The 11690-nt window shown below is 37.4% G+C and overlaps 1 protein-coding gene across 1 annotated transcript; it reads left to right on the top strand.

Moving 5' to 3' along the window:
• Positions 1-8385: 8385 nt before the first annotated feature.
• LOC135577497 (T-cell receptor-associated transmembrane adapter 1-like) lies at positions 8386-11353 on the top strand (the record flags this gene model as incomplete). The annotated part of the gene is made up of 3 exons (XM_065047632.1): positions 8386-8440; positions 9373-9431; positions 10941-11353. Coding segments are annotated over 3 exons (393 nt in total), but the record flags the coding sequence as incomplete, so codon positions are not given.
• Between the last annotated feature and the right edge of the window lie 337 nt (positions 11354-11690).

Below are 11690 nucleotides of genomic sequence, written 5' to 3'. Positions count from 1 at the left end.
TCACCTTTCCATTATGCCCCTAATTATCTCCAAAGGAGTTTATTCCTTGTAAGCTTCTTGTTCAGGCTGATAAGCATTTCATTCTGAATCCTCTGCAGATCTCGGATTTACTCCTCATGCTCTTAGCTGAGAAACTAAGCAACTGTCTCCAGTATTACAATGCGTATCTCCCACTCTCCCCAGCTTCTCTTTCAGTACAAGATCCTTCTTTGCTTAACAAGAGGCCTCCTCTTGAGATGCAGACTCCTATCAGATGGCCCCGGGACTCTTCTGTTCACTTGATCGTACAAATGGAATGACTCAATCCAGTCCTTATAACTGCTTGAGTCCTTCTCCTTCCCTGGGCTTGTGACAAAACCTTTACTTTCAAACACATGAATTGCAGTCTCCACTTCATAAAACTCTATGTCTTCCCTGCTTTAAGCCACAGTTCAGACTACAGATGATAGAATGCATCACTTACCAAAAGGAGCTCTAGTTCTGTTATATATCCTGGTTTTCAGTGAAATGTGATGGACCCATGCCTTTTGGTTTATTGATGAGAAATTTTGATTCTACTCGTATTGATGAGTGTGGTCTCTAAATTCAGTTGCTGGCAGATGCCAAAGCTATGTCCACTTTAAAATAGTGTCATTTTCATGCGATTTTTCATCATGTTAATTACAACCTCAAGAACGGTATAAAGTGGAAGAATTCGCACAATTTTCAGCGTTTTTATATTAATTTCATCTCATCAACTCTCTTAATTCTGATAAACCTCTAAATAGTTAAGAGTCTATATCACCTTTGGACTCAGATGGAAGGTTATATTATATTAATCAAGACTAACCTGCTCCTTCATGTTCAAATAAGATGCTAATCCAGTAAATTTTTTCTTAAGCATTGATCTAAGGCAGTTAATGTAAAAATAATTTTCCAAAGTAATAACATCTGAAATAAGCATATACTGCAAAGGATATTTTCTCACATAAGAACTTTTCTTGAAGAATAATGTTTTACATTGCTCCTTAGACTACACTGAGGGCTATTTCAATGTAGGTATTCAAAAAAGATAAATGTAGTCATGTGATTCACTTTTTCTGTTAAGAAACCGTTCCGCCTTCTACATTATGCACGATTGGAAATAAAATCTTCTGCTCTGCAAAAACAAACAAATAAACAAAAACCATAAAAAAACCAAGCCCTCAGAAGTTAACAGAAAACTTCTTCGACGGTGCTCAGAGTGCAATCTTCCTCTGGAAGAAGCTACTCCAATGGCTTCTCTACCCAAACACGGGCATGTTTCATTAAATTTTAAAGATAAATACACATCGTAAGCCACATGCTGATGTACCCTGTCTTTCCACAAATGTTCTGGATTGTGGGTCCAGATTTATAGACTTTAAAGAATAGAGGAAACATATCATGATATCCTAACCTGACCTTCCAGAGCTGGCAATGGTATCATTTTGGCATCGTGCCTCTGAATCCTATTTCAGCTAAACCATAGTCTCTCTCGGAGATGAACTTTCAGGCTTGGTTTAGAAATCTCAAGAGATAAAGAGTCAAATAGCACACCTAGGTAATATAGATCTGTAATTTAGTTTAAGAGGTATCTAAATACTTTTGTTGAATTCAACACAACATCACAAACAGGAAGACTTAGAGCGTGGGTCTCATGTGAATATCACAAAAGCAGGTTTATATCACATAAAATGGAACTAATATTCCTGTATATGCTCTTCTGTGGCAAGGCAGGTAGATAATAAATACACTAATAAAGACATACATAATTACATATGCAAATGAATTTCAAATTACTTTGAAGGAAATTACACATTTGAATGAGGCAAACACTGAAGGAGACTGTCAGTTTGCTAGTGAGGTTGCATAAGCCTGAACCACGCTTCCTGTTTTTAAGAAAGCTGGTGGAAAAAAAAAGGCTGGAGACCTTAAAGACTGGTGGCAGCTGTAGAGATAGATTCATGCTGCCAGGTCCAACACAAAAGAGCATCCAAGGTTTGCCAACATAACTTGATTGACTGTTGGATAAAGGGTGGGGAGTATTCCTAGAAACAACAAAAACAGGTAAGTGTTATCTTTTCAGTATTATAAACTTGTAAACAAATCAGCAGTAAAAACACACTGGTAGAGCACTAGCATTCCAAGCAAGTTGATCAGGGTTCTGAATTCAAATTATTAATAATAATCATGATGATGATGAGTCATCATCGACAGCTTAAACCTTCCTTAATTAAGGTTTATTAATGAAGACTAAGGATTGGTGTTAGTTTTGTGCTTAATATATTTACTGTGCTGAAGGCTTATTTTACAATGCGCTGCTTCCCTTCTGAAGTATGAAGCTGATAACTTACAAAGCAATTAGTTGTGCACTAATTAATTGCAGTTTAAGGAATCCTTTCCGGAGAATTAATCTTGCCTTAAAAACTCACACAGGTGGAAGCATGTTTAATGCTAATTTAACATTCAACAGTCTTTTAATGGGTTTCTTTATCTAAGGGTCATTAGTATGTAATATTATTTATCTCACCATTCAGTTGGAGAGGGGGAAAACGCTAATTTTATCTCATCTTGACAAATTTGCAGAAAGAACAGGAAGCAAATAATTTTGTGCTCCAGATGATCATTTTAAATCCGGTAGCGACCAAAGTAATTAATCTGCTTGTATGAATGATGAGTCGATACCATAGATGGCATGTCCAGCTAGACATGTATCTATATTCCGCACCTCACGTTCCTTTTCAGTAGGAGAAACTGGTCGAAGTATGGTATCTTCCTGTTAGCCTTTGTGAGAGATTCTCTAAACAAAATACATTAGAACAAGAAGGAACCAAACATAGTACTTCTGCTATCTATTCTTATGCTGTTAGGAGGACAAACACCTATTTCTAGCCCCAAATTGTTAAATCCGTCCCCTGCCCCCAAAGGTAAGTACAAGATTATATCTTCTCCTTTGAGTTGCAGTAGTATTGAATTGCAGAAATTAATCCAGGAAAGTTTAGAATGTCTGGGGGGCTTCTGTTTGTTTGGTTATTCTTTTCGGTTTGCTTCCTCCTCTCCATCCCCCTCCAATTACAGTATAACAAGCCCTGCAAAGAGAAAACCTGACAAGTGACCAAAAGTTTATTTGTTCCCGTGTTTTTTCTCTGTTGGTAGAGAAAGTCGTCAATAATAGATTTAAAAAGGAGAAAAGGCACAAGTAACTATGTCTTTAGAAAGTCTTTTACTTGCCTGTATTTTGTTGTTGAATATAGTTTACAGCACTGTAAAATATACTAAGAAGAGATGAGTAACTCCATCCCTAAGCTCAGAAAAGTAAAAACATCATCCAGATGGAGCAAATTACCGAAGGTAGGTGTTTACTTGGGTGCAACTCCAAGTTTGACCCTGTTTCCAAACAGAAGTGAAAGAACAGCAGAACAGGAATATATAATTAATACTAGAGAGATTCAGGTATTAGATAGTCAAAACACTCTCACCTTTATAATGATTAAATATAGTACTTCTGCCACTTACACTTCCCAGCTTGGAACAATAAAACGAGAATCGTCCTTCTCATGAAACCTTTGGCTATATGATGAACTCTTTCACAGAGGAGCGCATTAGTCTAAGAATAGCTTCAATATAGTTTCTTATGAACAGACTACCATGGCTCTGGCTTTTCCCCATCGGAGATAGACTATGACAGAAAACCCTGATGAAATTTGAGCTTATCCCATTAGAATCATAATGTACTATTTCCAGGGGCCTAATTTTTGCTTAGGACTTTTTTTTTTTCAAAGATATAACAAATTTTTTTAAAAATATGCAATTTGATTGCAATAGAGTGAGAATGCCCCTGAACACAGTGCTACAGGTTTTTTGGAAGAAATATGTAATACGTAAAAAATAATAATCTGCTTTTGCTACATTTGACAGTAAATTACTTGAATGATAATTAAAATTAGAGTATAGAATACAAGAGACTATTTCAGAACAGACTATAATTAGTCTAATAGACTTCTCTTTCTGTTTATTTCTCACTCTCCATCAACAACCAGCACCGTCATGGGTTGCATCTGCTATTATACATAAAGGGACAGCAGTGTAGTTATCTGAGGAGGCGAATTTTTTTCTTCGCACAGGTATTCAGCTTTTCTTCTATTGCTGCTGTTGCCAAAGTAGTAAATATTTAATGTATTCAGTTATAAATGTAAACAGCAAACTGGCAACAGCTGTAAGGGTAGTACAAGAACACGTGGGAAAGAGCTGCCAGTTGTATATCTGTAAAGCTAAGATATATAATCAAAATCTCGCGTATTTTGTACTTGGAACGTAAGATTAACTTGAAACGGACATTGGAAAAACATAGAGAACTCAGAGTGGCACCTGTATGTCTCTGATCATGCCTTTACTATGGTTTTATAGGGTAAATGAAAACTGCTGTTGTTTCTCAGATACAACTAGTGTTGCCTGACAAACAAATAGCTCCTATGGCAAAGACAAAAACTAAAACAACCTGAAGTCAGACGTATGTTTGTATACATTCCCCTGAAATACAACCAGGTGTTTAAGTCAGAGTTGTGGAAAATAAATTTAAAAATAAACTCAGTTGTGTTCAGCTAGGAATACATATAAATATTGTTTTCTTAATCTCCCCACACCTATGCAATTTCCTAAATCATGTTTAAGAAAGAACTATAGATAGTGAGGTTTAACACATTGGTACGTTGTATTAGAAATCCCAGTTTCATGCCTTTTGTTTTGCTAGAATATTTTTAAAGTCCTAGAGAAGTGGGACTGCTCAAATACTGTAGATGTTAAACCTGAGACTGAAAAGGGATACAACTTTTTTTTCAAACCTTTACTTTTTTCCCAGACAATAATTCCAAGTTAAATCAGAATCGGAAACACAAAAATAATACTTGTCATCAAAAATTTGTTTTCCTCCTGCACTTCAATTAAGGGCTGAAAATATTAAAATAAAAAATTAAAACTAAGAGTTGTCCTTCTGCCTGGAAACACCAGGGAAAAAAAAGGATTCCTGAATCAGAAAAATAAATGACAGCATTCAGGATCAAGAAAAAGGTACATACTTAGATCAGAACTTTATTTTAGGTATTGACTCTCTTTCAAACGAATCACAGGGTTGTAGTTTCTATCTCAGTTACACGTGCTTCACTTCTCTCATGCAACAATACTGGTTTTGTTCCCTGAAAAAAAAAAAAAATAAAATAAATAAAGAGATTTTGTAGGAGAAGAAGAAAGGAGGACAAGGATGACCCTTATTATTTAGGCACTAACTTGAGACTTAAAAGCTCTTGCCTTTGACACAGACTTCTTGTAGTTTTGGACAGGTTGCATAGGATGCAAATGCCGAGTGACTAATTGTAGACTAACCACGTTCCAAGCACTGATGGTTCTTGACGTGGCCTGACAACATCTTCTCAAGGTATGATGTCCCTTTCTTTTAACTCCTTCTCTGAAAAATCAGAATGATATGTAGCTGCTTCATGGAGGTGTCATCCCTCCTCACGAATGTCTGTACCTTGTAAAAAAGTGCCTCTCAACATGAAAAGTAGTATTGCTGTGATGGACAACCCTCAAACACCTTTGGGAGAACTCTAGGAGAAAAGAAAGGACTGGAAATTGGTTGTTTAGTATAAAAGGAAGGAAGGATAAATGGCCACTGGAAGTAGAATGTGATAAAAACAGCTAAAAGCCTGTCAGAAAGTTACATCTCTGTTTTGTCCCTTTTAAAAGAGAGTTCTGACATGAAGGAAACCTGCATCATAGAATTCCATGTGATTTGTGATTTTTTTCTACCAAGGATTATCTTCTCTTGTTTCAACATCATAAACACATCTCTGGCTTGAAATAAAACAAAACTAAGAGAGCTTTTGCAACCCCAGCATAATTAGGGAACAAAGCCCGTAAAGGAGCTGTCCCCAAGATGAGCTGGAGCCAGTCAACCAGGGAAAAAAATCTCTGTCTTCTCAGCAGGAGCACATCCATTGCCTCCGCCACCTGTGGCTGGCAACACGGGAAACGTGTATTCCTGTATTCTTTTACCTCAGCTTTCCTTTAAGGACCAAACAAAACATCAGCCCCCTGAAGGAATCCAGCTACAGCAAAACCAAAGAAGTGTGTTAAGAACCTGCTCTAATCTCATTCTGAGAGTACCATCTAGTCTCTCCCCTTGACTGCTCTGTTCCAGCTAGACCTTTTAATGCATAAGTTAAATGCATAAGTTGAATGCATAAGTTAACGACAATTACAAAAATAATTTCAAAGCTATTGACTTTTTTCTTTATCGATTTCTGACTTTTACTGCATCTTACAGGTAAACCAATAGTCCAACCTTTGGCCGAATTCCTATGAAATAGTAGTTCTGTTAACAGCTTATTGACATTGCTCTCTTATTATTTAGCATCTGGGTTTGATATTAATTATTTAGCTTGTATAGCAATGGCTGTCACAGAGTAAACAACAAAATAGTAGCTTCAATTACAGAAAGCAAAAACCAGCCCACCACAAAGAATACAGTAAAATTGTTGACAACACAAACTATGGAATTCTTTTCTCTCGGTTGCAGAAATGGACTGCCATTTTTCTGTCTGGGGAGTTTTGGCCTTTCTGAGTTTGGCTCTTGTTGTTTTGTTGATACTGAACATTTCACACTATATGAAAAAGAAGCAAGGTAAGTAATGTCTCTGTAAGGATTGGAGTTTGAGTGGTTAAAGTGTTTGCAGAGAAAGCCATCACTGCTTGGAGATTTCAAGCCAACAAATGGATTAATTATCTTTCGGCAAGAATGATTCTAGTAGAGAGCATGCAACTTTTAAACATGTTTAGGGGAGCCAGGTATGATTATACAATGGTTGCTAGCTGCCCAGTCCACTGCCAAACACAGCTGAGTCCATTCTCTGAAGAAAAACCAACAGAACACGTACAAGTTGAGGAATTAAGTTTTGGCTAAATTTGTATTTTTAATGTACATTTTTAACATCTGCAACTTCTTTATTGAGGTGTACTTTTCATGTAACTGGTTGTTATTCGTACTTTAGTTTAAAAATAATTTTAAGTAGCTGCACTGATACAAAATATATTTGAGAAAATTTTATCTTCCCAAAATTCCTGAATGCTTGTTTGAATTTCAGATTTCATACACATTTTATGCTTAATTAGTTTGTTTTGAGAAAGTCCAAACTGCTTTTCATTGTGGGATGCTAATGTAGCTCTTAAATCAATGTGTCACTCACTATAAGGAACTGGCTTGTTTAATTCACGTTAGAGGGTGACTACAGTCATACTCTTGTTTCAGTTAAAATTAACTATGACTTTCAACAGATTTGATGATGCCATTGCAACCTCTCTTATGCGTGCAATTCTGTAGATTTAAATTGCACATCCTCACCACGCCCATTCAGAGAAAAAGTGCGTTTCCACAGGGAAAACTGCACCTGTGCTATATGCACATGGGTGCTCAGGCAAACACTAGCAGGTTCAGTCATGTTAAACACACATACGTACATAACCTACATAAACAGGCCTATGCTTATAAACTAAACTCACCAAGTACAAGCGAATTAGAATATGACAGGATATTAAAAGAGCTGCTGGAGAGCTGTGGGATGAGGGAGTGCCTTTTTGGTTTGTCTTTTAGTGCTGCTAGGCAGAGATTTCTACGATGAAAAATCACAGTAATTTACAAAACTAATGCTGAGCAAGGTTTTGGTAAGGTTGGCTGATGTTGCATTGCTCATGTAATCGGAGCTTACTGTGCTAAATTCAGGAGTTCTGGAGCAGAAGATAGAAAGTCAAGCGTTCCTGAGTTATTAATCAAGCTCTAGCAACAAATCTCTTTGGAGCCAATGCCTCTCTGCCTCAGTTTCTTTTTCTGCGTGGTCACAGGATATATATCCCTCTTTCAGAGATATAAGCAGCAGAACTAGCAACGTAAACATTTTAGTTGAATCAAGACTGGAGTTTTTAAGAACACTGCCCCAAGAGACCCATTTAGTGCTTTAGTTTGTATTGCAAAGCGGGCTCAGAGGACATGAAGTGGGTTTGTTTCAGTGATCAATAATACCTCTAGAACTACATCAAACGGTAGCTTAGTGGTCTTGAGATTAGCTTTATATTTAAGTAAGTTCCAGGAAAGAAGAGTTCTATTCTTGGCTAGATAATAAATCTCTCTTCAGAACATGCACATAGCCATTTCTGTGCTGTGTCCCCACACTTGTTTCCCCCACCCCGATAATTTTGGTCTTGTTTTTCGGATCACATACAATCTGCTTGCTACTGCCACATGCGTGTAAAATGTTTAAAGTCTAATAGTGAAGTCCTAAATCAAGCATATTCTGTGAATTAAAAGTATTTTTCCGTTGCCCTTCTAGCTATGATGGCTACTACACAGAAGATGACCCAGTTTATGGCAATCTCAATCAAGATATTTTAGGTAAGCTTCACTTTGAGAACACGTGTCTGTTCAGAGGCTGTGATAAATGTGTAGTTAAAAACTGACTGACCAACACTTTCTGTGTTTCTCAACACAGAATTAATACCAGCTTGGGATAGAACTGCACACCATCATACTGCACTACTCTTTTTAAGACCAGGTCTCATACTGAATTGGATTTTTTGCAGTCCGAATGATCCTGTTCAGCCAGATATCTCAAAACCAAGAGCTGTTCTTCATGTAAAGCTGCACCAGTTGAAATAACAGCTTGATCCATGCAGTTACAGCAATCTAAGACACATATTACTCCCTGCCCAAAGTCAATGCTCCCACACAAGCTGGTAGAAACAGACACAGACCAGTTCTCTGTTGTGGCTGTCCACAGATCATCAGCAATGTTGACAAATATGCTGGAACAAGTCTGAAAACTGTGAGGAAATAATCTGTTTTACTGATGGCTAAAATGAGATACGTGATGAAAAAATGACTTACACCAGATTTTTCAGAAAACTGGAAGTAGAGTCAGGAATACAATTTAATCACCAGCTGCTGCAACTCACAGCCTCTTTCGTGGCCCAGTATAAGTTTGCCCGTGCTGAAAAATACATTAATATGTGGTTACGCTCTAATTGCAAGATGTACCCCTAGCAGTCTAAAATGACGCCCACTTAGTGAATAATGAGAAACTTTCCATCCATATGAACAGAAAATGCTTTTCATTTTCACAGTATGCATGTCTGAATTTCTTAGCTATTCGCCCTTCTGTTAATAGAGAAAGAGATCTGTGTGTGAATTCAAACCAAAACAAACTTCTACCAAAGTAAACTGGGCAAAGTTGGTTCTGTAACAGGGAGGATCTGTTAATTTGATCTTTTAAGACTCAGTAGTGTGCCTTAATAACTAAAACATTTTTCTACTTTGATAAACTGTAGAGGAATGTTGTTACGGGCAGATGAAGTCCCAGCCTCAAAGGCCAGTTAACCAGCTACAGGTATCTCTAAGTTTAATTCTGGATTTCTGAATTAGGGTAATGTGGTCTGTCTCAGAATTTTTGTGTGTATCCCATGACAATATATAACAAAAATTTTCACGCTGCTCCTCACGAAAATTACCATGCATTAGTGTCGTAGTTCATCAAGAAATTTAAGCACGGACTCGACCCTTTGTTCCATCTGGGACATTAATGAGGGAGCAGGAGAATTATAGACAGCTCATTTCCATCCATATGGCATAATAAAGCTCGGTCACAGGCATGCAGATCAGGCTGAATTGAGCCTACATCTAATGCCATGGCTTACGTAAAGAATTACTTGTATTTATTTTGGACATCATTCAAGTGAAAACACAAGCGGCATCACGTGATAATCATGAGTTTGACTGGCTCTCTCTTGCCCAACACAAAATCTATATGCCTTAAATAAATGCCTGGTTTTGTATCAATTTATATTTTGTTGAGATACCTGGATACCTAAAAGCATGCAACCTTCAGCTGAAATTTGTCTGTAATCGAAGCATTCCTAGCACTGATTTCCTGAGTTGATTTCCAGCTTCTCTCTCAGGATACTTCCAGGTGGTGGAAAATTTATTTTTTTTTCTCTTTTAAATCTAGACATTTGCTTTATTATACTTCACAGAAACAGACTAACCTATGAAAATTCCAATATGAAAAATGTTTGATAATTTGGCTTGAAAAACACAGAGAAAAACACGGGAAAGACACACGAGGCATACGTTTTGCACTGCAAATGAGATCATATTTACAGACAAGAATCACCCATTTTTAGTTTTCTGCACAGACCAAGCCTATGAAAAATGTTGCTAGTAACTGGATTATAATTTAAAAAACAAACAAACAAAAACAGGAAGAAGAAAAAGAGATCAAATAATGTCTTACATCCCAAAGAACTTGGTCCAATTATATAAAGTACCCTCAGTCCCACAGTGAATCTTTCCAATAATAGCTGCCACTACCCTGTGGAGGGGTTTTGATAGATAAAGATTTGTTGCTGAATTAGTCTGGCTCAAAGGAATCTCAAGGCCACTTCAAGAAGCTGAGAACAGAATCTCCTGTGAGAAAGAGGTGTGTTCCTCAATCAGCGGGGTCCCATCATCGGACGTATCATCAGTGAGACTCCAGCGCATGGACAGCCCATGATACTCATTTAGCGAATCCATGCTTGGAGCGTGGACGCGTGATTAGAATATAGTTGCATATATAAGGAGGCTTGTTTCTGTAATCAATATCTCTGCGTGATTCACATTGAATCGGAATGCTGAGTCCTTTTTCGTTCCAACACTACCCCAAGAACACGAGTCATTTACTGTTAGGTTACGTTGGTCTGTTTTCTGTGCTGCCACAGCTGAATCATTTGTGCTTTTAATGAGCTAATTTGGGTAAACTTCAGCCACTATTATGATTACGGTGTAGACATACTCAAAGTCTTAGACATAACTTTAAAGCAAGCATAACTACTGAATGTTAAAGTGCATGTTCATCTAGGTGGAGTCTGCCCATCAGATGTGTTATGCCTCACTTGATCACAGTGTCAAGGGAAAACGCAGAAAGCCGAGGAGAAAGAAAGGCCCTTCATTAGAGGAGGATGAAGAAGAAAGATCATCTAACCCCACCATGATGGCTTCCAAAGTTAGCATTTATCTCAACAGTGAGCAGCTGGCTGCTGAAAACACAACAAACGTAGAAGCCATTCATGATGATCCCATGAGATTAATGGGCTTGATTCATACTACAAAGGAGAGAACATTTGAAGTGGCTTCATAAACCAAATATGTAATCATAAAGTGATATCTGCTTCTTCGTTCTGGAAAAACAGTGAATGATTAGAGGCAATACCCTGACAAACTGACATACCAAACCATGTTAGAAAATGGGTAAGTTAAGTGTTCTAAAGTGTCTTCCAAGCACATTTAGAGACTGAGCAAGAAATAAGATCCAGACTGCCACTTTGAAGGACCTGCCCTTCTGAAGACATTTTGGAAAGGAGTTGTAGAAGCTGGTATCTCAGCATTCACATGGTATTGATTCCAGTAAAATTAATCCTTAGTTTAAAACAACCATCAACTTTCAAACAGTCCCAAAAGACCCACCCTGTTGTCTGTAGAGCTCTAGCAGAGTATAACTACTCTTCTATATAGGTTTGAACACCACCTTTGGAAGGAAATTGTGTTTCATGCTTGCACACTTAACGATTTAGTTAAACTAAAAACCGATCATCTGTTCGACATTTTATAC

This window comes from Columba livia (assembly GCF_036013475.1).
Source record: "Columba livia isolate bColLiv1 breed racing homer chromosome W unlocalized genomic scaffold, bColLiv1.pat.W.v2 SUPER_W_unloc_5, whole genome shotgun sequence".
Classification (NCBI taxonomy): Eukaryota; Metazoa; Chordata; class Aves; order Columbiformes; family Columbidae; genus Columba; species Columba livia.
This window is presented reverse-complemented; position numbering and strand designations above follow the sequence as displayed.